Source organism: Ciona intestinalis, unplaced genomic scaffold (assembly GCF_000224145.3).
Source record: "Ciona intestinalis unplaced genomic scaffold, KH HT000075.2, whole genome shotgun sequence".
Lineage (NCBI taxonomy): Eukaryota > Metazoa > Chordata > Ascidiacea > Phlebobranchia > Cionidae > Ciona > Ciona intestinalis.
This window is the reverse complement of record NW_004190397.2, coordinates 628,385-655,443: the sequence shown is the minus strand read 5'-3', so window position 1 is coordinate 655,443 and position 27,059 is coordinate 628,385. Positions and strand designations below refer to the sequence as shown.

The window sequence follows — 27,059 nt, the reverse complement described above, 5'->3', positions numbered from 1 at the left end:
TGATAATTTGGACAACCAACTAGTGACCACTGGGTTGGTGCATTTTCCGTTAAGTATCATGCCCAAAAACACATACGCCCACAATGGTAGCAGCGACGAGCCGTGAACCCATTCCCTCTGGGTTAGAGGAAGGCGGGCTAACCACCCTACCACTGGGCTGGACACTTTATTATATCTAAATTATTGCTGCAGAGGTAAAGACGACGAAAACAACGAGAATGGTAAAGTTGATATCGCAAGCAACAAAGTGGATACATCAGGTCACATGGAGCTTTGGGATGAACTTACTAAACATGTAACTTGTTTTTTTTACTATCAACTTAACAATGATTTTCTAGATATCATTTTTATGAAGAATTTGACGTGTAACTTTTTCTTAAACAGTAGGCTAAGCAATTTTTATTTTTATTAGTATTTTATATATATACAAGTAAATGTAAATATGTTTTTAACCATAAGCGTGTTTTAACAACTGTTGTTTTGTCACTATATCCTGTCTTTTCGTTTAAAATATTTTTAAATCTTCACTACTGTAATCAAAGAGACCAATAAAAGTTATTATTATTATTATATATAGAAATGATTTACAACAACAATATTGAGTCCGCTTTAAGAAAGTAATTCATTAAAATGTGTAATTAGTAGCTCCACAGTAATGTGATAATTTAGAATATTCTATTTAATGTATGCCTTATGCAGTAATGCATTACAATGGACACAGCAAGTATTATAATATGGAATATGGACATGATAAGTTTATGCATTGCCAGTCGGTATTAATTTACTAGACCAACTTTTGCCTGGTGTTGCTGTACTAGGCCATTGACTGCCAATAGGTTCACCTGCCAACAAAATTTTATGGATAATAACTTTTATTTGAACAACAGTTGTTAAAACACATTACAGTTAAAAACAAATAGAATAGAGTTACAGTACATGAAGTCATGACAGCTGGCGGCTGAATTTAGAAGCACTGTGGACAAACTGATTTTAAAAGTTTTTTCTTTTTTCAGTTGCCACAATGCTGTATTGCTTTTATGGACTATGTGTTAAAAAACTATTATTTTTTCCAGACATTTGCAGATGACGATTTATTTCCATCTTCCATAAAAGACACATCACAGAATAAAGGTATTTGTTTACAATTATTTTAACTCCAATCAAAAGACCACCAATGTGTTACTCAAATTGTCAGCCGAATAAAGCGTTTGCCACCGAACCCAAAAGGTTAGGATCTGGTGCTACGAAAACGTAACAAACAAAAATCAAGTCCAGCCAATTGTTTAATAAAATACATATATATCGCCCAAAAGGTATTGTCAGTCTCTTATTCAATTATAAAACCAGGGATTGTATTGTCGGCGAATGACTAAAGTTAGTCTGTCGGGGTTAATATTGGTTACCGCGTTTTTTTAGTCGGCCGACCAACTTTCTATGCATTACTTATTACGGAAGTTAATCGTACGAAATCAGCCGGCTAAATATTAGTCTGTTTTGTTTAGCCGGTAACCACGAATGCCATTCCACATCAAGGTCAAATTTGCAGGATTTATTTACAGTAACTTTATTCTTCCGTTAACTTAAACTATTTTTCTTAGTTACTGTAGATGTGCATGGCCAAGCAGAAGAGGAATCATTCATTGTCAAATCTTTTGACGAAATTCCAAAAAATCGTCACAATAAAAAAACAAAGTCACGAAAAAGGGAGAAACGGTTGGCAGTAGACCGATGTGCAAGCATCCCAAATGTCGATAATCGTGATAGTGATGTCATAATGAAAGATTTTCTCTCTGGAAGAAAGGCGCAAATAAAGGTAAGAATTACTTTAAAAAAATCTGTAAATAGTCAAAGTTGGGGTAATGGGGCAAATATTAGCCTAAATCATAGGACCCATGGCGTGCCACGCTGCGGGACCTCACCCACATAGAATAGAAATAGTAAAAATTGCATACTATAACTGTGTTAAGTAACTTTAATCTGGCCCTGATCTAGTGCTTGCAAAATCTGGTCTAGTGCTTACGAAGTTTTTCTTTCTCGTAACAAATGCCATTCAGTGTTAAGTTTTACAACATAAACGACAAAAAATTAAATAAGTTCACTAAATTTTATTCTGTGAGAGAGATATTTCTCCTAAAAGGGCATCAACTGTCCCCTTGTTTAAATAGAATCCAAGTCCATATTTCACAGAATAAATTCTAGGATTAATATTTGTCATTTACACACTTTGTATTCTTTGATCTTGTACCCTTTAACGTACACTAAGTCCTAAACTCAGTCCTATCTCAAACTGTGAAGCCAATTGCTAATAACGTCATCACTCATCAAGATATATTTTTTTTGCTTTTGTGTGCATTTGGGTATTAAATTATATACCATATATAACAACATAAGTTTAGGTACTAACTTATATAACATTACTTACATGCTTTTTTTATTTATCTCTTCGAATACAATTAGCAGAAAAAAGAAAAGAAAAACAGTTGTTGTAAACATTGCGGGTAAAACTACCAGTTAAATAAAAACCCTGGCTGCTAAATCCAACTTACACAAAGTTTTGACAAATAACAATCTTTAATCCACAGGCAACTAATGACAAACCACTCTCATCTTCAGATGTTAAACTACAAGATAATTCAGAACCTTCAGGTAATTAGTGTTTAACAGCGAAGCGAGGGCCTTAACATCTGGTGATGTCTATGCAATAACCCCCTGGGTGTTTTTTTTGTATGGTTTACCCGTTTAACAAAGATGCTTATCGGATTTACCCCCAATATGTAATATGGCGCCCATTTATTAAAAAGCGAAAACAACTAATTACATCAGTTATATTTAATGCGACGGATGCGCTTGCTTTTTGACAACGAGTTGTTCAATGTCTGGTAAAATACTACAATTGGCACAAGTTTTCTGTCCCCTCAACTGATGTGGATTTTGATTGGTAGCTCATTTACCCTCTAAATACAAGGAATTTACCCTCAGGGTAAATTTACCCCAGGGCCCAGTTTAAGAAATGCTGGTCTAAATGACTACGGATTATATAAACTTGCATGGGGTGGCACTTAAATATGTATAATAACTAAATGCTTCTTTTACTTTCAAAAGCATTCCTGAATCTTAACCTTAATTTTAAAAACATACAGTAGGGTGGGGAAAAATGGGACCCCTTTATTATTAACACAAAATAACCAAATATCCTGATCGTGTTTTAAACATTTAACACCGGTCTATGGGAGCCGTGAGGATACAGTTTTATAATTCTTTGAATGTTTTTTGTTTACTGCTAAATAGGATGAGTGAATACAGTCAAAAAGTGTCCCATCTTCCCCCACCCTACTATATAACTACAATCTGTCAAAATCTTAATGATTTCTGTTGGTATACTGATTTTTTTCATTTTTTTACCAGTGAAGTCTATCGTCGCCAATGATGATCAACTTTGTGAGGTACAGACAATACAAAGAAGGATTGGTTTTCGTGGTCACAGACGTCCAGTGAAGAAAAGAAGTTTTACAAAGCATGAAGGTAAGCATTACAAGTGTTGTTTTTTATTATGGTAGACCTAGAAATTCACAGTGGCGGTTGGCAAATGCCACGAATTTGTTTTTGAAAACTGTGCAACTACCCAGCGGTCACTAATAGGTTGTGGTATCATGGGCGTTAATGCATGTAGAATAGAACATGCTTTAGAGGTACTGTTTTTTATTTATGTGCAAATTGTATGTGTATTTAAGTCTGTCACACTTTAATTGTACTTTACCTTATGTAAAACATACATTTCTGTGGTTTTGTCACAAAAGTTAGATTGTACTTAACTTGCCATTGTAACTTACCTTATCCTCGCGTTGCCGGAAAACGACAGTCGTTATAACACAGGTGTTCTGTTTAATACACCTCGTGCCAGCTTACGAGTTACCATGTATGTTACTTTGTGGGAGATTTTTTATATGTGGCTGATAATTTAGGACAACCCATTAGTGACCACTGGGTTGGAGCAATTGCAGCTAAGTGTCTTGCCCAAGGACAAATACGCCCACTATGGCAGCAGCGACGAGCCATGAACCCATTACGTACGGCTCTGGGTTAGAGGCAGGCGCGCTAACCAACTGTGCTACAGCGCCGGACGATTTGACTATTAATATTATTTTAAGATTTCATCATTCAGTTATCTTATGCTATCTTGCGCTATAGATAATGGAGCCAAAGGAGACGACGCACGAAAATCACGCAAGCGATCAGCAGAACTAGATGTATTGAGTGATACACCTGATCTGAAGAGAATTTCTAACGGTACAGCCAACCAGGTATAGTTTTAATGCTTAAGTAAATATATACTATATGTGTGAGGTCGTCTGGAAAAGCATGTCATTGTACCCTGCTAATAAGACCTCATTCATACAGAAAATAATTGTTCAAAAAGGGCAGAAACTGTGTACATGCACTAAATACCTAAATACATTAGGTTTTGTGTATAAGGCACAACGCTGCTACCATTGTGGGCATATGTGTGTTTTGTAATGTTGTAAACCCTTAAGAGCATATACTCCAACCCAGTGGTTACTAATTTGTGTTGTAAGCCATAAAAAGCTCAAAAACTTACATACAAAATAACTCGTAAGCTGGAAGAGGTGTATGAAACATAACAACTGTGTTATAAGGACTGTCGTTTTCTGCCATGTGAAGATAAAGCAGTTACATAATTCATTCAAGTCCTCTTGCTCCCAGGACCCTACATCAGCATCCACTCCTCAGATCAACCTGTTCCTCAACCAAACCATGACTCAAACCAAGTCCTCATCTTTGCCACGAGATGTCAGAGTGACAAATCGAATCGACGAAAAAATGTTAGTTTAAAACTTTGATTTTTTGGGGTTTGTACTGAATTAAGGCTACTGTTTTGTTTCCTTTTATTGATATATTTTTTATTCATCGGAATTTGAAAGCGCTCACAAGGTGTATGAAACAGAACGCTTGTGTTATACCGACTGTGGTTGCCTCACCAAGCGAGAATAAAAAGTTACATTCATTCATTTATTACTAATTAAATCAAAAATCAAATTTAACAGTAGGGTCACCTATTTTATAATATTTCTATGGCACGTTAATATTAATATACTGTTTCTATGTCAGATCAAGATCACTTCTAAAAGATGACCTCATGGCTGGAGATTCAGTAAGTCAAATTTTCATTTTTTTGTTTGTTTTTTATGGTCTGGCACTTGCATTGTAACTAAAAGGTGTGATACTGATACATATAGGTATCTCTGTGTCCTTGGGCTTGACATTTAACGGACATTGCTCCAACCCAGTGGACACTAATGGGTTGTCCAAATTGTAAGCCATATCAAATAACAATCATACACGAAGTTGAAAAGTGTGGCAACTCGTTACCACGCCTGTTGTACGTATCGTGGTAATGGGCTAACTCTGGCCTAAATCTTGAGGCCCATAGTGTTAACCAACGTAAAATTAAAAAATGATTGATATTTTTATTTTTGAAGACCTCTACGCAATTGAATTTTTCCACAAATATGTAAATAGAATTCCAACCATGACAATTTTTTCATAAAATCACGAAATAATTTTTTTTATATTTTTAGAATCATGGTCGTGAAAACATGATGAAAATCACGGTGAATGAATTCCTTCGTGATAAATCATCTTCCTCATCTCTTTCATCCACAACAACACCATCAGGATCATCTTTATTGGGGTGGGATGCGGTGGACACTTCCCACGTCACCTTGTGAGGAAGATTTTATATTTTTATGGGTCCCAAACTTTGCGTTTTAAAAATGGGTCCCAAATTTAATAGGTCCCAAACCTGATAACTCTCTTTTTTTAGTTCTTAATTAAATAGGTTCTAACATTATGGGTTTCAAAAATAAAACTCATAAAAGCATAATGTTTTTTTCTTGCTATACTGTTGTGTAAAAAAAAAACCACATGCACAATTTTTTTACTTTGTATTTTGCACAAGTTAAAGTCATTTAGAATTAAAAATTGTTGCTTTAAAAAATTGGGTTAAAAACGTAATTTTTTACATTACGCCCAATTTTAATGGATTTAAGTTTTTAAATAGTAATTGTTTTATTGTAGAAACACAGAAGGTGCAAAGAGCAACAAGAATCCTGGAAATTGTAAGTTTTTATTAAGTCAGACTTGTTTCAGTATAGTATCCAGGAGGTAAACATGAATGAAAATTAACAATGGTTGAAAGTGACCCGTTAGGATCAATACCGGCTTTGGGCAAGACACTTAACGGCAATTGCTCCAACCCAGTGGTTACTTATGACTTGCCCAAATTATCAGCCATACATAAAAAAAATTCCACCAAAAAATAAACTTCCTCAAAGAAACATGGTAACTTGTAAGCTGGCACGAGGTGTATGAAACAGAATACTGTGTTATAACTACTGTCTTTTCCGGCCATGCGAGAATAAATAAGTTACATTCATTCATTCATTCATTTATTTAAGACCTAAATTTGCTGCTCCATTCAAATAGACTAAAAAAACAATAATAAAACAATGCGTAATGACTTTCTGAACGCCTTACAGCTATAATAACTTTATTTATCTTTCCATTACAATAGCGAAGATTTGGAAATATTCTAAACCAAACAAAGTATATAGCAACAAAACAACAGTTGTTAAAAGCTACTGACTAAGAAATTGTATTTTTTGATGCTGTCACCTAAAAATATGATGGTTAACAAAACATTAACTTTACTTTTTATAATCAGCCATGCGCCCAACCAAAGCTAAACCTCCAAGAAACAGAAAACCTGGGAACTGGTCTGTTGTGTCAGGTATATGTTCTTATACCGATATCATCGCTGCTACCATTGTGGGCGTATGCGTCCTTGGGCAAGACACTTATAGGGAATTGCTCCAACCCAGTGGTCACTAATGAGAGTCCAAATTGTCAGCCATGCATAAAAGCAATATAAAATTACATTTACTTGGTAACTTGTAGGCTGGTATGAGGTGTATGAAACATGGCACCTGTGTTATAAAGACTGTTGTTTTCCGGCCATGCGAGGATAAAGCAAGCTACATTCATTCATTCACAATATACAGTAGCTAATGTCTCACAAATCTCTCATTTACAATTTCATGAAAATACATTTAAAAATATCAATTTTACTAAGCATATTCAAAACAAATGCTCAAATTGTTTACCATCTGCATAAACACATACATTCATTCTCTTCATAAAACTGTCTGCTGTGAATATGATTAAAAAAATAATGCTTAAATTTACTTTCACAAAAATTTTGTTAAAAAATTATTAACTACCAGTATACTTTTTGGCTGCACTGTATAAAAAGATTGGGTAATAAGCCAAATTTTGCCCAAATCCCTCCTCAGATAAGGACCTCACCCATATAGAATAGAAATAGTTCTAACCTTTATCTCACATAGGTAACTTGGATAGTTCAACTAGTAGTTCTTCTGAAGATGAAACTGAAATGAGAGCTTTTCTTGATACTTTGCGACAATCTGCTAGCCATGATATATCTTCTGGTGATACTAAGAGAAAAGGTAAAAAAATGTGACACCTAATTTTGATGGCGTGGCGGGATAACAACTATTATAACACTGGTGTTCTATTTTTATAACCTTGTTTAGTTATCAAAAAAAATTACCAGAAAATTTATATAGTAGGGTGGGGGAAAGGGACACCTTTAGCACATAATATCCAAATATCCTGATCCTGTTTTAAACAATTAACAACGGTCTATGGAAGTCATAAGGATACAGTTTTATATGTATTTGAATGTTCTTTGTTTACTGCCAAATAGGACGAGAAAATGGAATGAAAAATGTGTCCTATCTTCCCCCACCCTAATACATAACTATTTTTTGCTATATAACAATAAAAATATTGAAAAAAAGTAGGACACAGTTATATAATTCTTTAAATATTCTTTATTTACTACTAAATGGAACAAGAAAGTAGAATGAAAAGGTGACTCATATTCCCCCACCCCACTATATATATATATATATATGTTTAATTAAAAAATTAAACTTTATTCTAGATCTTCTGTTAGAAATAAGTTGTATTTTCTACATAAATGTTTTTTCTACCATTAGGCTTATTTTTTTTATATACATATAATATAACTAATTTTACATTGCATTTCATTTTCAGGAGAAACATCTAGTATATACAGTGACACCATGTTTAATAAGGTATGATTTACATTATGACATCACTAATGCACTTATGACATCATATTTTGGTTTTAGGCTCAAATGGGTTCAGTTTTAAAAGCTCAGACACAAAGGTAATGTGTTACTGTGTAATTGCGTATATAAAAAATCTTGAAACCTATTTTTTAAAACATTAAATTTACAAAAGTGCTTACTGGACTATAATAATATAAAAACAATAATATAAATTGCTTTTTTTTCTCGATACTACTTTATTTGTCAGACCCCGCAATGTAAAACAATTCACCATAAGTTTAAAGCAAATGGACAAGATTTTGTTTTAATTTGACATGTGTTATGCAGCCTATGTAGTTAAATACAATCAATACAATTGTTTTTTTTAATAGCACCAGTTGAGCCAGAATAAAAGGCTTATAGGCCTGCCCACCCTGGTACCCAATGTTTGGAGCCTATGCACCTACCCCAAAATTTTATATCCTCTATTTGGGTTTGCCTATATTAGCATATATTAATAAATGTAACATGTTTACCTTTGTACAGCAGGGCAAAGACAGTTGTTGTATCACGGGTGTTCTGGTTCATTTACATTGTGTTTGCTTACGAGTTACCAGTATGTAACTTTGTGGGCAATTATTTTTGGTTGGATTTTTTGTTGTAAAAATTTCCCTTTTTTTTTTTTTTTTTTGGGCCCCCCCCCCCCGGGGGTTTTTTAAGTGTCTTGCTTAAGGACGCATACGCCCCCAATGGTAGCAGCCCACGCCTAAAGGCAAATATTTTTAAATTCCAGGTCTTCATCCAGCACAGACAGTGATGACAAAAATATGGAAGAAAATTACAACCAATGTTTGCATAACTTCAGTAGGATTCAACCGCAAGTAAGTGGATCTAGAAATTCGCGGTGGCATTTGGCATGTGTTACCTACAAATATTATAGTACATCGCTATATCGGTGGCATTTTCCTAGCCCCTTTTTTGGCACATATATATGCAGTAGACTATTTATTTCTTATTTTTTGGACGACAAAATAAAAATGCAAAAACTAGAAAAACGAAAACCTAAATAATACAATAAAAAGTGGTAAAAGTAAAGTATACAAAAAAACCTTTGCAACACATACCTATTTAGGGTTATTTTTGGGGGGCAACTTAAATTTAAAAAAATTATTTATCTTTTCAACCTATTTAGCTATAGATATTTTAAAATTTGAAAACTTATAATGTTTCTATGTGCAGTCTGATAATATCCGAAGGTCTATGTCCACAAGACAAGCCGTGCGTCACCGTGCGCATCGTGTCCGACGCACCCAATCTGTGCGTGTCCCCAGTTCATCAAATACAACATATTCCCCATTAAGTAGGGAGGGGTTGAGACACAGGCATCCAGCTGGTGACCAGAAAAGTCAACCTGAGGAAAATAATAATGAGTAAGTGATTCTGTTTATTATCTGTTGAGTTATAACATGGGTGTCTTCTTATACACAATACATACATGGTGTATTCATACACCTCTTGCTTACTGTCAAGTTATAACATGGGTGTTTCCTTATACATCAGACAAACATAGTGTATTCATACACCTTATGCTCACTGTCAAGTTATAACATGGGTGTCTTCTTATACACCAGACACACATGATGTATTCATACACCTTATGCTCACTGTCAAGTTATAACATGAGTGTCTTCTTATACACAAAACATACATGGTGTATTCATACACCTCATGTTTACTATCAAGTTATAACATGGGTGTCTTTTTATACACCATACACACATAGTGTATTTATACACCTCATGTTCACTGTTAAATTACAACATGGGTGTCTCCTTATACACAAAACATACATGGTATATTCATACACCTCATGCTCATTGTCAAGGTATGACATGGGTGTCTTCTTACACAACGAAAACACATGTTGTATTCATTCACCACAGTCACTTAGCACACTAGCCTCTAACCCAGAGGTAATGGGTTCAAGGCTCGTTGCTGCTACCATTGTGGGCGTATGTGTCCTTGGGCAAGACACTTAATGACACTTGCCCCCCCCCCCAAAAAAACCTTATACCCACAAACACACCTTCCAATTTAAATGATGTTGTATATTCTCCGGACACAGAGAGGTTGTCGAAAAAGAGAAGACCGAGGAGGATCAGCCATCAGCAAGTGGTGGATCCAACATCCACTTTGCAACCAACCACGCAGACACTACAGAAGGAGCCGTTCACTGTTTTCAAGGTCAGATACTTGTATAGTATATTTAAAAGCAGTTTTTGTTTATATTTGAAACCATATATATTTGCCTATATTCTACAGTATTTCTTTTGCTTACATTTTAAAGCACTAAAAAACAACGATTTTAAGTGGGTTAATTTTTTTTAAAAAACGGAACTTTCCTGGATGCTGTACTAACTATATATAGTAGGTTGGGGTACGATAGGACACTTTTAGCACATAATATCCGAATATCTGATTGTGTTTTAAACAATTAACAACGGTCTATGGAAGTCATTAGGATAAATTGTGTATATCTTTTAAATAGTCTTTGTTTAATGTGGAATAGGACGAGAAAATAGAATTAAATGGTGTCCGATTTTACCCCAACCAACTATATATAGTCAGTAGGACATCCAGGAAAGTTTCTTTTTAAAAAAAAATTAACCCACTCGAAATTGTTGTTTTTTAGTGCTTTAAAATGTAAGCAAAAGAAATAATGTAAAATATAGGCAAATATAAATGGTTTTAAATATAAGAAAATAAAAATTATTTAAAACATAACGAAATAAATATAGATAAAATGTAAGCAATAAAATGTTTTAAATATAACATAGGGAATTAAACTGTGTTTTTACAGATGAGTTTGGTAATTGGTTGACATACACGTTTGGTGGAAACACTGCTGTTGCTACTGAGATATCAAGCAATTTGCCTGCTTTACCAGAACTACCTTCGCTTAGGAGTAGACACTCAAGCAGGTAGGATGGTCTGATGTATAGAAAGACACTCATGTTATACATTGTTAATAAGAATGGGGTGTATAAATTTACCATGTGTGTCTCGGGTGAATAAAAAGACACCCATGTTATAACTTGACAGTTAGCATGAGGTGTATGAATACACCATGTGTGTTTGATGTATAAGAAGACACCTATGTTATAACTTGACAGTGAGCATGAGGTGTATGAATACACCATGTGTGTCTGGTGTATAAGAAGACACCCATGTCATAACTCGACAGTGAGCATGAGGTGTATGAATACACCATGTGTGTCTGGTGTATAAGAAGACACCCATGTCATAACTCGACAGTGAGCATGAGGTGTATGAATACACCATGTGTGTCTGGTGTATAAGAAGACACCCATGTCATAACTCGACAGTGAGCATAAGGTGTATTTGTATGAATACACCATACATCATTATAAAAAATTCACAGACGGACTCGTGGCGATTCATCGTCAACTAACTCAGCTCGTGACAACCGGTTAAATGACGACAGAACAATGTTACAACTCTGTGCACAGGATGAAATGACACTACCAGAGTACGCAGATTTTTTTACAAATTTTACCCCCCAAAAAAAATTTTTTTTTCATATTTTTTTGCTCTTGCAAGTTAGAATTATAATATTATAATGTAAATATTTTGACCAGACAACTGAGATTTACCGATCGTAATTATCAAGTTTATGTTTCACCTACAAGAGCTGCATCTCAGGTTAGTATTGTGAAGTCTTTATTGAGGTTTTGTGTTCTTGATGCTCACTGTTGAGTTATTACATGGGTATTTTCTTATACACCAGACACACATGATGTATTCATACACCTCATGCTCACTGTTGAGTTATAACATGGGTGTCTTCCTATACACCAGACACACATGATGTATTCATACACCTCATGCTCACTGTTGAGTTATAACATGGGTGTCTTCCTATACACCAGACACACATGATGTATTCATACACCTCATGCTCACAGTTGAGTTATTACATGGGTGTCTTCTTATACACCAGACACACATGGTGTATTCATACACCTCATGCTCACTGTCAAGTTATTACATGGGTGTCTTCTTATACACCAGACACACATGGTGTATCCATACACCTCTTGCTCACTGTCAAGTTATACCGTGGGTGTCTTATACACCAGACACACATGGTGTATTCATACACCTCTTGCTCACTGTCAAGTTATACCGTGGGTGTCTTATACACCAGACACACATGGTGTATTCATACACCTCATGCTCACTGTCGAGTTGTAACATGGGTGTCATCTTATACACCAAACACACATAGTGTATCCATACACCTCATGCTCACTGTCAAGTTATACCATGGCTGTCTTCTTATACACCAGACACAGATGGTGTATTCATACACCTCATTCTCGCTGTCAAGTTATAACATGAGTGTCTTCTTATACACCAGACACAGATGGTGTATTCATACACCTCATGCTCACTGTCAAGTTATACCATGGCTGTCTTATGCTCAATGTCAAGTTACCCAATGGTTTCCTATAACCAATTAACAAAAAGTCATCTAATTATTGTGTTATTTTTTTAAACAGCAAGAAGTAGGATCAAGACAAGCAACTCCAAAAGTAAAACTCTTCTACAAAGTGAAGATCTTACCATTCAAGTCTATTACATTACAGTACGACAGACTTGCTCTAATGGATCTATTAGACAGGTTAGTGACTGTATTTATGACTCGGTGCCCAGAGGTAATTGGTTCAAGGCCCATCCTGCTACCATTGTGGAAAAAATTCCTCAGAAAAAAAAATTACCCACAAAGTTATATACACGGTAACTTGTAAGCTGGTATGAGGTGCATGAAACGTGGTGACTGTCATTTTTTACATTCATAACCTGGCTTTCTGTCTTTGTACATAACACTTAACAACTAAATCTGATAAAATGCATAAATAGGGCACTGAAATCTTAAATTTAACAATTTAAAAATGTTGGTAATTTTATACACTTGGCAGCAACAATTTTATATATAACATGTTTGTTATGATTATTTAGAATGCATTTGAGCATCTCTATTTTTAGACAAATTTTGAATTTTTAAAAGTATGCCTTTTAAAATCAATGTACCAGTAAAAAAACATAAGACCTCTTAAGTTAAAAAAAAGACTAAAAGACTCCAAAAACTTAATGAAATAAAATATAATATTAATACAGGAATGTGATGATGATTGAAACGATCATTTCCATTCTTCTTGCATCTGGTGTTGGACTTCTCGGACTTTTTGTCCTCTCCCAGGGTTTACTACACGAGTTATGGTCGTTCTGGTTTTGCATTGTCATAGCAACGTCTCAATTTCCGATGATTCGTAGCGTTCAGCCTGACTCAGCATCTCCTACTCATGTAAGATGATTCGGCATATAATTCAGTGTTTCCAACAGTTTTTTTGATTCAGTGTTTCCAACATTTTTTTTATTTAGTGTTTCCAACATTTTTTAATTTAGTGTTTCCAACAGTTTTTTTTATTTATTATTTCTCAACCTTTTTTAAAAGTTTATTTGTCAAATTTGTTTTTTAAATATCATATTCATTTAACTTTTTGACAAAAAGTTGTAAAAATTCTCATTTTTTCGGGCAAAAAATCCAATTTTTTACAAAATACTTCGAATATGCCTACCAGAAAGCTTAAAATTTAGCCTCAGACACCCAAATTTATTAGGGGTGATTAGAAAACCGTTTCAACCAGCATTTTTTAAACTGGGGTAAATTCCTCATATTTATAAGCCACCAACCAAAATCCACATCATTTGACGGGACGAAAAATGTGCCAATTGTAGTACTTTACCAGACATTGAACAACTCGTTGCCAAAAAGCAAGCGTATCGGTTGTAATAAATATAAATGATGTAATTAGTTTTGCTTTTTTAAAATGACCGCCATACAACCTATTGCGGTTAAATCTGATAAGCATCTTTGTAAAGGTGGTCGTACACAGTATCGGGAATTCGTCCGTTTTGTCTGTTTTGTCTGGATTTCGCTGCCGCATGCGGAACTCGGTAATGTGTTTGCATACGACTGGATACTGTGTACAGCCACCTCTGTGTTTGCATACGCCGGATACTGTGTACAGCCACCTTTAAAAGGGTAAAGCATACAGAAAAGTTTAAGAACCACTGTCTTAAAACTAACTAACCTCTCGATAAAATCTACAGGGACACAACAGAGTGATTGCATACAGTCGCCCGGTATATTTTGCATTATCAGCCATGTTATTGTTGTTGTTTAATTTCCTATCAACACCTGACAACGTTCGACTTGATGGGATTTCAATTCTTGGACACAATTTTGGGAACAACGAAAGTTGCCGATTCGCCAGGGATTTTATGCTGAGTAAGGATTAGTGAGCATTTTTTTAACCTTTTTTTAATTAGCAAATTTAAAAACAAAAATATTCATGATATTTTTTAATAAAGCACTTGTAAAAATGATTTTTTTTTTAATTTCCAATTTGACAAAGAAATATTTTCAATTTAAATGTATTTTTGAATTTAAATATATAACTAATATTTTAAAAATATATTTTTGCAGTTTTTACTTGTTTGTTGCCCATTATATTCATGCTTGGACTTCTGCCTCAAATCAACACATTTGTTCTTTACTTATGTGAACAAGTGGAAATGCACATGTTTGGTGGTACAGGTAAGCATATGTGTTTTATTCTATGTTCCGGCGCCGTAGCACAGTTGGTTAGCGCGCCTGCCTCAAAACCCAGAGGTAATTGGTTCAAGGCTCTTCGCTGCTACCACTGTGGGCGTATGTGTCTTTGGGCAAGACACTTAATGGCAATTGCTCCAACCCAATGGTCACTAATAGGTTGTCCAAATTATCAGCCACACATAAAGAAAGAAAAAAATCCACAAAAAAATCACCCACGAAAGTAACATAAACATGGTTACTCGTAAGCTGGAACGAGGTGTATGGAACAGGAAACCCGTGTTTAACGACCCTCGTTTTCCGGCCACGCGAGGATAAAGCAAGTTAAGGTCTCTAAGTGTAGCAAGCCATGGGTTCTGGAAAGCTTATTAATTAATGTGGCGAATGCAATATACCTTAGGGGCACAAAGCTTGGGGTATTTCTTTGCATAGGCACCAGTTAGCCCCACCTAAAACAGGGGTGCTAAAACATTTGTCAACTATGTTTCAAAAGTTGGCATAATTTGAGACATCCCTAACTTTATACATATGCAGATGTATATTAATGGCAAATATTAGTTTTATAAAAAATGCTAAATCTTGTTCTGTGTTCCATAAACCATGTACTTACTTATAGCAAAATTAAGTCCGGCGCCGTGGCTTAGTGGTTTAGGCGCCTGGATCGAAAACCAATTTGTCCCCAGTTCGATGCTCGACGGCGGTACTAATACTGGTCCGCGTGAGTGTCCTTGGACAAGACACTCAACGGACATTGCTCCAACCCAGCGGTCACTAATGGGTTGTTGGGGTAATGGGCCAAATGTTGACTCCCAGGTCCTTGACAAGGACCTCACCCATAAAGAATAAATAAAAAAATAAAATTGCGAAAGTCAAATTATTTCCTTTTACCCAAGTTCTAGACTTTTTTAGCTGATAAAAAAACATTCAAAACCCTTCAGTGTTGAATGTTTGTATTTTCAACTTCCAGCTTCTACAAGTTTTGGCGCTTCAATTTTTGGAGTTTTTCGAAGTTTGTTTACATGCTTATTGCTGTTTGGATTCTGCTACGGTGCCATGCTTACCACTGTAAGTTTATGACCGTGTTTTGAAATTAAGTTTAAAATGTTTCTCAAAGAAATCTAGGAATTTTTTGCCTGGCTAACGATTCGTCATCTTGTTGGATTATATTTATAAAGAATTTAGATTATATTTAAGTTGCCTGTATCAGAGTATGCTTTCAAGTCTCTTGTATAAAATAAAAGTCAGAATCAAGTGCTATGAAATAAATAACAAGCACAAATCAGCTTTTTTTTAAAAGACACTGATAATGACATTTACGTCAAAATGTATATTTATTACAATAAAAATGTTTTTTTTCATAACACTTAATTCTGACTGTTGCTGCAGGAATAAATTTTGTAGCATTCGGTCTTTTGGTTTGAGTTTGAGATTAATGATGCTATTTAGCCATGTAGTAGGGTGGGGAAGATGGGACATCTTTCCTTTTTATTTCGTCATCGCCACAAAGAACAGTCAACAAATTATTAACCTAATCCTCAGGATTTCCGTAGATCGTTGTTAATTTTTTAAAATGCGATTCGGGTATTTGGATATTATGTGCTAAAGGTGTCCCATCTTTCCCTACCCTACTATATGTAAACATATATATGTATACATATATATATTTTGTACATATATATGTTACATCAATTTTGCAGCCCTGGATTCTTAAATTAAAGCTTAAAATAATAAATATTTGTATTTGTAACAGGAAAGCAGTCAACACATTTTATTCTCAATCTTCTGTGGATTATTAGTTGCATCTTCTTACCATCTAAGCAGGCAAACCAGTTCTCCTTGGACATTTTGGTTTGTTTATTTTAATTATAACATTTTTTAGAACTTAACCATTTCATTTTTTTACATGTTTGATAGATATTGTGATAATATAATTATAACTGATTTGTCTTTGGTAATAGGATAATTCGAAGGTTTAAATAATTTTAACATTTTATTTTATATTTTATTTTATTTTTCATACTTGTTGTTTGATGGTGTTTTGAAAATATTATTAATTGATAGTAGGGAAATTTAATGCTTTAAACATGGGTATTATTTTATACACCTCGTATTTGCTTCATAATTATAACATGTTTGGCTTAGGTGGGCTTTTTTTGTATGACTGACGATTTAAGCAACCCCTAATTGATCACAGAGTTAGACCAAAGACAGACCTTGCAAAGTCCTATTCAAGTCACATTTAGCAGTTTTTTTTAGTGGCTTGCCCAAGGACACATAATTCCAAATGGTAGCAGGCTAGCAGCGCCGAGCCTTGACCCTAATATATTCTAGTTCCAAACAAAACTAAAAACCACTAAGCTACTCAAAATTGCATTTTTGCAAAGATTTTTGGAGTAATTCTTGGACTAAGTCCTAGGACCCATTTCAGGCCACGCTGCGTGGCCTCACCCACATAAAATAAAGCCCTAATCTGATGTCTACAACTTTAGGTCATTGATCAAATCAAAGTTATTGCTTGATGAACCACGACGGGATAATGGGAGTACTGAGACGGGTGATCCAGCTGAAGAAGCAGACCAAGTGTCATCTGAATATATGCTTAATGCTGTTGTGAGTATATGAGATATTGGGGTGGGGTAAGATGGGACATATTTCGGGGTAAGATGGGATATATATTTTGGGGTAAGATGGAACACACACAGTGGGGTTTGATGGGTCATAAAGTGTGGGGTAAAGTGGGAAAAGTTTTTATTCTCTTTGCTTGTTCTTTTTAAAAGTAACCAAAGAATGTTTATAGAATTATATACTATAGGTTACATTAAATACAGATATATCTAAATGGTAAAATTCGCCTTTTTGTGGTAAAATAAATTTTATCTTTTTTTCAGAGTGATCGTTTACAATCTGACGTGATTTGTTGTTCGATATTATGTGTCGTAATGTTCGCTGTACACTGTAGTACTGCCCTATCTACTTCACAGGTCAGTTTTATGATTTACAATTTTTTTGGATATTTTTAAATACAGGATTTTTTTTTATTCATCATTTTTCATAATTTTTTATCATGATTCGAAAATTTCGATGATTTTTTCGTGATACAGTTTTTTTCATTGAAATTTGCCAAAAGCCACCGTGAATTTTCAGATCTTATTATTTTATGTTAAACTGGGTATAAGTTTTATCCATAAAACAGGCATATAGTTCAAAATAGACTAAAAATACCCTTTTAAATTTCAAATTGTGTATTTAAAATGTATAGTGGGGGGAGATGGAACACCTTTTTATTCTATTTTCTTGTCCCATTTAGTAGTAAATGAATAAAAAAAAAGTAAATAAAGAAAAAGTGTCCCATCTTCCCCCACAGTACTATACTATTGCTGCCAACCATATTATACATGTTTTTTGACTCTGGCAAGAATTTTACTACGATTTTACCCTGATAAGACGTTCGGTACCGACAAAATTTTTGCCTAAAGAGACAAAGTACAAATATAATATGGTTGACAGCAAAAGTATATAAAGACAACAATTTGTGATTTTAAAGGTTATTTTTAGTCTAGATTAAACTATACGCCTGTTTTATGGATAAATCTGCGGCCAGGCTAGGACTAATTATTAAGATCTGATAATGGTGTTCATGAAAAAAAATTTTATTACTATATTTACGTTATCATTTATCTTTTCCATTAAATTAACCCTTTATTTCAGCCATACCTTAGTACAGTGCTGTACATAATGGTCGCATGTACTGGTGTTATCCTGCATTATATATTTCCTCAATTAAGGAAAAACTTGCCCTGGGTCTTTTTCTCACGCCCAATTCTAAGATCACGTGAATACTCCATGTTTGAGGTTCGTTTTCACGATTTTTTATTGTATTTTAATTTTTTTATATACTTTTTATGTTTTTTTATTAGAATTCACGATTTTTTCATGATACAATATTTTTATCATAATTCAAAATATTTTATGATATTTTTCATGATACAAAATTTTTTCATGATTCGTATTTTCTCATAATAATTTTTTTATCTTGAATAATAAATTTTTTATCTTAAATATAATATATACATATTAAAACTGACCAAAAAATACAATTTTAAAATTTTTTAAAATATTTTACGAAAATTCTTCATTTTTTTTATATATAGGTAACAGAAGCTGCTCATTTAATGTGGTATGAGAAATTTTACGTCTTCGTGTGCTCTGTCGAGCGTAATGTCCTTTTTCCCATCGTTGTATTGAACGAGTTAACTAGGGATTCCCCAGCTGTTGTTGCTCTATATGGTCACGTGTAAGTATTAATGAATAAATGAATGAGTGATTCTGTTCCTTCTGCTACCAGGCATAGTACAAACAATATATCAGTGGCTCATCTGGTATAAAAACGTATAGTGTATTTCCAACGTTTCGTCTGCCATACGGCGAGACTTCATCAGGGAATGAAATTCTATTTTCTGAGTGATTGTTACTTTTAACCTCGTGAATGGGGCACAACAGTCGTAAAACACAGGTGTTCTGTTTGATACACCTTGTACAAGCTTACGAGTTACTATGTATGTAACTTTTTGGTAGTTTATTTTTTCTAATAAATTTGGACAATCAGTGACCACTGGGTAGGAGCAATTGCTGTTAAGTGTCTTGTCCAAGGACACACGATGCATGAAACAGAACACCTGTAATAAAACGACTGTCATTGCCACGCCTTGCAGGGATAAATAAATTCACTCAATTTTCATATTTTTTTTAACATAAAAATATATCAACACTTATACACGTAATCTTACAGACTTGGCAGTATTCTAATCGTAATATGCGGCGTAAAAATGCTGAGAGGGTCATACACAATGCCTGCTTCTCAGTTCAAAATCTTTGTTTTTACTGTTCTGTTCATTAAATATGACGCAAGGCAATACACAGGACCGTTACTTATTGCTTACCCAATAGTAGCAGTGATTTATGTCAAGGTAAGCTTATGTTTAAACTAGTCATACTAACTATGTTTTTACTACAATCAAATAATATAAATTTGAAACCATTAAATAATATTAATAAAAAAGTATTTTATAAATTTTTTTTTTTTTTTATTTTATAAATTTTATTTTTTTTTTATTTTATAAATTTTATTTTTTTTTTAAAACTTAGATTTATGCATTGTTTTGGAATGTCTTGGGTCCTGGAATATTTTAAAGGGGGTTGTTTTTTTATTCTGCTGTGTTCTATTTGGGGGTGTTTCTAGGCATATTGGACCTGAGTTTTTCTACATTTCTATTTAGATACTTTTGGAATAGTTTTTAACATTTAAATTTGTAATACTATTTTTTAACATTTAAATACCCTGGAACATCTTTTTTACCATTTCTATACTTTCTCATACCTTTTTAACATTTTAGCACTCATTTTTTACACTTAAATACTTTAGTAATACTTATATTTACGTTCAACTTTTAGGTGGAAGAATTAATACTCAAACTTCAATTCTGGTTAGTGTATGTTTGCCCATGGCAAATAACATGGGGTTCTGCTTTCCACGCTGTTGCGCAAGTCTGCTCAGTACCCCACAGTGCGCTTTTAACCCTTCATGCTCTAGTGGCTTCCATAACCCAGGCCCCATTCACCCCTTTTATTGGAAGCGCGCTTTTTTTGACATCTTACCCAAGGCCTGTGAAATTTTGGGAAAAAAATTACAAGTATGTATGAATTTTTATTTTATTTTTATCACGTTCAAGTTATAACATGGGTGTCTTCTTACGCACCAGACACACATGGTGTATTCATGCACCTCATGCTCACTGTCAAGTTATAACATGAGTATCTTCTTATACACCTCATGCTCACTGTCAAGTTTTATCTCCTGTTTTTTTTTATATCTACTTTTACACCTCACGCCCAATGTTAAGTTATAACGTGTGTATCTTTAGGTCTTTTTTACTACTAGCAAATAACCCAAAATCAAATATCAAACTATTTTTGTGTCTACATTAAAAACAGTACATTACCATTAAGACATTACAGAAAAACAGCAAATTAAAAAACAGTTCCTTTATCTTACAGTACAAAGAGAATAGACCACTCTAATTCAAGACTCTCAAGTCAGCTTGAAAGAGGGCCACACTCTGACCATAATAACTTAAATTCTGTGTTTTACGAACACCTAACTCATTCATTGCAAAAATCCTTGGCTGGTGACCTGGAATTAGGAAGGTATGTTAAAGTTTACTACCATTGTGGACGTATGTCCTTGGGCAAGACACTTAACGACAACTGCTCCAACCCAGTGGTCACTAATGGGTTGTCCAAATTATCAGCCATACATAGAATATGAAAAATTTCTACGAAAAAATTCTTAACTCGCATGGATATTACTTGGCGTTAAAAATAAATCTGTATTATAAAATAGAAGTGATTTTTTTTTACTTAAAAAAATGCATTTCACTTAAACATTCATATTTGTTTTCTGGTTTACATTTTTTTCTGCTACTCGAAAAATACTATTCTTTTAAGCATTTTTTTTCTGAAACACAATTTTTTTGCCTTACAAAAATTGCAATTTTTATACTTTCATATTATTTTTATTTTTTCTAAGACCCAATTTTTTTTGCTTCACAAAAATTACAATATTTTTAAACCTTTTTATTATTTCTATGTTGTACCACTAGGTGGGGTAATGTGGTAGCCGGAGATTGCTTCATATTAGCTTCGGATTATTTAAACGCTCTCGTGCACATCGTCGAGTATGGAAACGGAATCCTTACTTTTCAACTGAGGGGTCTAGAATTTAGTGGTAAGTTTTTAAATATTTTTTTTTTAAAAAGGGTGTTTTAATTGTTTTAAATGGTATTTAGTGTTTTTTATTTTTTTGTTTTTTTGTTGGGTTGAAATATAGGTGTTTTATATATTTTGACACAGGGGGTTTAAAATTTAGTGGTTTGTTTTAGAATTTCTGTTCTAATTTGTATTTTTTGTATTAAAATAGGTGTCTTACCTGGTATTAAGTGGTTTCTAGTGTTTTATTTCTGTTTTTTTTTTAATATTGGGTTAAAACATGGGTGTTTTACACACAAAATACACAATGTTCTAAGACCTGCACTTTGGGAAGAGGTGTATGAAACAGAACACCCGTGTTATAACGACTGTTGATACTCCACTCCACATAAAAATAAAACAATTGCACTTATACATAATGTACTTTATGCTCACTGCCAAGTACACAACTTAATTTAACCCCTAACCCACACAGAAACATACTAAGTAAACTCGCAAAGTAACATACGTGGTAACTAGAAAGCGAGCATGAAGTGTATGAAACAGAACACTCGTGTTATAACGACTGTCATTTTCGGGCCACACAAAGATAAAGCAAGTTACATTCATTCATTCAATTATGCACCTCATGCTCACTGTCAAGTACATAACTTAATTTCTCCTTGCCCACACAGAAACATACTAAGTACACCCACAAAGTTACATACGTGGTAACTCGTAAGCGAGCATGAAGTGTATGAAACAGAACACCCGTGTTATAATGACAATAATTTTCGGGCCACACAAGGATAAAGCAAGTTACATTCATTCATTCATTCAATTATGCACCTCATGCTCACTGTCAAGTACTTAACTTAATTTTTCTCCTTACCCAAACAGGGACATACTGCCAACAACGCGAAGTTGAAGCGATCAACGAAGGTGCCGACACAAGTGAGAGTTGCTGTTGTTGCCACGTGGGGAAAATAAACGGAGTTTTATCTTTTAACTCAGCGTTTAACCAACGCTGGATGGCGTGGCAGGTTAGCTTTTGTTGGATGTTTAAAGTATTCATATATAATATAAGTGTCTGACGCCGTGCAAAGGTGGTTAGCACCCATGTTTTGTAACCCAGAGGTAATGGGTTCAAAGCTCTTCACGGCTACTATTGTGGGCGTATGTGTCCTTGGGCGAGACACTTAACGGCAATTGCTCTAATCCTATGGTCACTAATGGGTTGTCCAAATTATCAGCCATACCTAAAATTATCTTAAAAAATTTAAAAAAAAACAATTCTCCGCGAAGTAATTTACATGGTAACTCGTAAGCTGGCACAAGGTGTATGAAACAGAACACCCGTGTTATAACGATTGTTGTTTTCCCGCCACACGAGGATAAAGTAAGATTCATCCTTTTTAACATTAATATTTTTTCTTAAAAATCTTTAAAATGGGCTTTGCCATAAGAGTTAACAAGTTAAAATGACGTGAAGTGCTACAGAAAGGCACGCCAGGGGACTTGGGATTTAGGAACATTTAACATTAAATAAATGCAAACAATTACAACATTTAACATTAAATAAATTAAAATTATAAATTTGTATTACACAGGTTATAGTGAGTAACTATGTGTTAGATGGGTACAACATTAGTGATAACAATGCAACTACTATGCTGGGTGTTTTTGACTTGAGGAAAATTCTCATAAGTTATATCGTGAAAGTAAGTATCATGAGCGTGACTTTTTCATATGAATATTTTCATATGAATTTTTTTCATGAGGGTTTCACATGATGTGATATAGTGGTATGAAAAAAGTTATATCGTGAAAGTAAGTATCATGAGCGTGATTGTTTTCATATGAATATTTTCATATGAATTTTTTTTTGAGGGTTTCAACTGATGTGATATAGTGATATGAAAATTATGTGATGATATTATGATTGGTTTGTGCTAAGTTTTATATGATAGCTCATTAAATATGATACTCATATTCATGAATTTTTGATAAAATTTTCATTAGTTGTGAAACTATGATAAAACTTTTTATCATTACAAATCATGTGAATTACTTTCATAACTTAAAAATGTTATCAAATTTTGTTCATAAAACATGATCAAATCTAAACATTCACATAATACCAGTTTTTAACTAATTTTTTTTCACGAAAATGATAAAAAATTCACATAGCATGATTTTTGTCAGAATATTTCCAATAAAAAATGATCATTCACATGATGCCACCTTTTAACTAAAGAAAATTTTCATGAAAATTATAAAAATCACAGAGCGTGATTTTCTTTCTTGTTGCTCACGATTCACTTGACTCATGGATCACGAACGACTCAATCCGTGAGCAACTCACGTCATGTGAACAACCTGACTATGTAGACGTTGATTCTATGTTCGCTGTTGCCATTGACGACGATTATGACGTGTGGTTATTTGGTATCTCAAGGTCAAAGTTCACGCAAGTTTACTCGACGTGGATCGATTACTGCTGTGCTCAGCGGGCCGGGACCAAAAATGTAAGCGGAAAAAAACAAAATATTTTCAAAATTTACAAAAATATTTTTTTTGATAAAAATGTAACATGCAATGGCTTTAAATTAAAGCCAAAATTGACCTTTTATTTAAACAGCAAAATCCATTAAGTGAAAAACACTATCAGCTTTCAAAACACATATATTAGGGTAGGGTAAAATGGAATCTGTTTTCATTCTCTTTTCTCATCCCATTTGGTAGTAAACAAAGAAAATTTACAGAATTCTACAAACGTAGCTTTATAATTCTAAAATAGTGTTGTTAATTGTTCAAAACTTGATCCAGAAACATAAGATTTATGTGTTAAAGTCTCCCATCTTACCCTACAGTACTATATCTCTATTACCAAGTTTAAAAGTATCTTTTTTATTAATGTGTTAAAATACAGGGTGCAAATTACAGCGGGGATTCTAAGCTCACCACATTATGTTTTGCGATTAGTGTTCTGGCACGCAGAGCACTTGGGACAGCATCTCATAACTTATCGTCCAAGTTAGTACCTTGTATTATTTGAATTTTATTAACATATATAAATAAAGTATATATATATCTCAAAAACTTCAAAACGCAAGTACAAATAAATAAATATAAAAAAAACTTTGAAATGCTGGTTAGAGCGCTCTCCTTGTAACCAGAGATTACCAGGTTCAAGGCTTGACGCTGCTACCATTGCTGTTGTATGTGTCTTTAAACAAGGCACTTAGTAGCAACTTCTCCAACCCAGTGGTCATTTTAATAGGTTGTCCAAATTGTCAGTCATACGGAAATGATAATCACCCACAAAGTTTCTCATGTGGTAACTCGCAAACTGGCATGAGGTGTATGAAACAGAACACTCATGTTTAGTAGCGTTTTTTTATTTTTTAGGTTTTTTGATTAAACTCACCCCTTATTTGTTTCTGGCTGCACCACTACCTGTGTTATAGTGACATTTTCCGGCCACACACATAATAAACCAGGTTACAGTCATTCACTCATCAAAAAACATTCACAAAGTAACATACCTGGTAACCCGCAAACTCGCATGAGGTGTATGAAACAGAACACCCATGTTATAAGAACTTTCATTTTCTGGCCACGTAAGGATAAATCAACACAACATCTAACACTCAAAAACTTTTTCTCCAGTTTAGATTCCTTTCTGTACGGACTTTACTCTTTATTCAAGGGAGATTTCCGCATTACATCCAATAAAGACGAATGGGTCTTCACTGACATGAACTTGCTTCGAGAGGTTGTTGCTCCTGGAGTCCGAATGGCTCTTAAATTACATCAAGATCATTTTGCATGTAAGTTTTTCGCAATTTTTTTCATTATTTTTTATTGTTATATAGCAAGAGATAGGTATATAATAGGGTGGGGGAAGATGGGACACTTTTTCATTTCATTTTCTCGTCCCATTTGGTAGTAAACAAAGAACATTCAAAGAATTAGAAAACTGTATCTTCACGACTCACATAGACCCAAGATCTCATCATAAAACATAATACAACATACAGTAGGGTGGTGGAAGACAGGACACCTTTAGCACATAATATCCAAATATCCTGACTGTGTTTTAAACAATTAACAATGGTCTATGGGAGTCGTGAGAATAGGGTTTTATAATTCTTTGAATATTCTTTGTTTACTACCAAATCAGACAAGTAAACAGAATGAAAAGGTGTCCCATCTTCCCTCACCTCACTATAATAATAATAACTTTGTTTGTCTCTTCGATTACGGTAGTGAGGATTTAAAAATATATAATTTAAAGAAAAGACAGAATATAGCGACAAAACAACAGTTGTTAAAACACACTTACAGTTAAAAACATATTTACATTTTATCGTCAAAAATAAGCGTGGTCGCTACACCTAGCAGACAAACAAACCATCTATGTTTAATTATTATCAAGTTAAACTTCTAAAGAAACAAAATATCCAGGTCCAGATGAGTATGACCAACATGAGCCTCTATATACTGCTATATCTGAATATCAGACAACTATGGTTATAACACATGAGGGGGATCCTATGTGGAGAAAAGCTGTTCTTTCTAACACAAGTTCATTGCTTGCATTAAGGTTTGGACCTTAGTTACCTTTTATTCGTTTGGAAAACACTTAAAACAGCCATGTTATAACTTGACAGTGAGCATGGGGTGTATGAATACAGCATGTGTGTCTGGTGTAAAAGAAGACACTCATGTTATAACTTGACAGTGAGCATAAGGTGTATGAATACATCATGTGTGTCTGGTGTATAAAAAGACAACCATGTTATAATTCAACAGTGAACATGAGGTGTATGAATACACCATGTGTGTTTGGTGTATATGAAGATACCAATGTTATAACTCTACAGTGAGCATGAGGTGCATGAATACACCAAGTGTGTATTGAGTATAGGAAGACACCCATGTTATAACTTGACAGTGAGCATAAGGTGACCCATGTTATAACTTGATAGCGAGCATAAGTACCCATAAAACCTTACACTAAAATCATACACGCAAGAATAAATAAATGACGTTCGTTTACTCATCCAAAAATAACTTACAAAACCTAATCCTTATTCTCTCCACAGGCGAGTTATAAGTGACATGTTCGTTGACCAATACAGTGTTATAACACTAAACCATAGAGCATTAGGCTTTAATGTGGTTAAAGTAAATCGCGAATGTGTACGAGGTTTATGGGCCGGCCAACAGAATGAGCTCATTTTCTTGAGAAATAGGAACCCGGAAAGAGGGAGCATTCAAAACGCTAAGCAAGTTTTGAGGAATATGATAAATTCATCTTGTGATCAGCCTATTGGTATGTATATTCTGTTTAGTTTATGTATTGTATTTAATATATGTATGGTCGGGTGGGGAAGATGGAACACCTTTAGCACATAATATCCAAATATCCTGAT

General features: G+C 34.1%; 1 protein-coding gene across 2 annotated transcripts in view; it reads left to right on the top strand.

Moving 5' to 3' along the window:
• LOC100182855 (pecanex-like protein 1) overlaps nt 1-27,059 on the top strand; it is a 31,208-nt gene that overhangs the window by 1,629 nt on the left and 2,520 nt on the right. For both annotated transcript variants that reach the window (XM_026838332.1, XM_018815465.2), the window contains exons 4-44: nt 193-295; nt 1,074-1,131; nt 1,599-1,813; nt 2,583-2,646; nt 3,406-3,522; nt 4,189-4,301; nt 4,723-4,841; nt 5,128-5,170; nt 5,598-5,743; nt 6,097-6,137; nt 6,743-6,808; nt 7,425-7,544; nt 8,158-8,198; nt 8,256-8,293; nt 8,968-9,055; nt 9,414-9,604; nt 10,300-10,418; nt 11,035-11,155; nt 11,617-11,724; nt 11,834-11,897; nt 12,758-12,879; nt 13,377-13,563; nt 14,373-14,550; nt 14,749-14,859; nt 15,842-15,939; nt 16,625-16,722; nt 17,364-17,484; nt 17,763-17,855; nt 18,583-18,726; nt 19,026-19,168; nt 19,664-19,841; nt 20,326-20,564; nt 20,929-21,078; nt 21,534-21,658; nt 22,519-22,661; nt 23,229-23,339; nt 23,907-24,146; nt 24,551-24,654; nt 25,291-25,451; nt 26,089-26,227; nt 26,730-26,959. In XM_026838332.1, coding sequence (XP_026694133.1) covers nt 266-295; nt 1,074-1,131; nt 1,599-1,813; nt 2,583-2,646; nt 3,406-3,522; nt 4,189-4,301; nt 4,723-4,841; nt 5,128-5,170; nt 5,598-5,743; nt 6,097-6,137; nt 6,743-6,808; nt 7,425-7,544; nt 8,158-8,198; nt 8,256-8,293; nt 8,968-9,055; nt 9,414-9,604; nt 10,300-10,418; nt 11,035-11,155; nt 11,617-11,724; nt 11,834-11,897; nt 12,758-12,879; nt 13,377-13,563; nt 14,373-14,550; nt 14,749-14,859; nt 15,842-15,939; nt 16,625-16,722; nt 17,364-17,484; nt 17,763-17,855; nt 18,583-18,726; nt 19,026-19,168; nt 19,664-19,841; nt 20,326-20,564; nt 20,929-21,078; nt 21,534-21,658; nt 22,519-22,661; nt 23,229-23,339; nt 23,907-24,146; nt 24,551-24,654; nt 25,291-25,451; nt 26,089-26,227; nt 26,730-26,959 — 5,017 coding nt within the window. In that variant the 5' untranslated portion in view covers nt 193-265. The remainder of the gene's footprint in view (nt 1-192; nt 296-1,073; nt 1,132-1,598; nt 1,814-2,582; nt 2,647-3,405; nt 3,523-4,188; nt 4,302-4,722; nt 4,842-5,127; nt 5,171-5,597; nt 5,744-6,096; nt 6,138-6,742; nt 6,809-7,424; nt 7,545-8,157; nt 8,199-8,255; nt 8,294-8,967; nt 9,056-9,413; nt 9,605-10,299; nt 10,419-11,034; nt 11,156-11,616; nt 11,725-11,833; nt 11,898-12,757; nt 12,880-13,376; nt 13,564-14,372; nt 14,551-14,748; nt 14,860-15,841; nt 15,940-16,624; nt 16,723-17,363; nt 17,485-17,762; nt 17,856-18,582; nt 18,727-19,025; nt 19,169-19,663; nt 19,842-20,325; nt 20,565-20,928; nt 21,079-21,533; nt 21,659-22,518; nt 22,662-23,228; nt 23,340-23,906; nt 24,147-24,550; nt 24,655-25,290; nt 25,452-26,088; nt 26,228-26,729; nt 26,960-27,059) is intronic.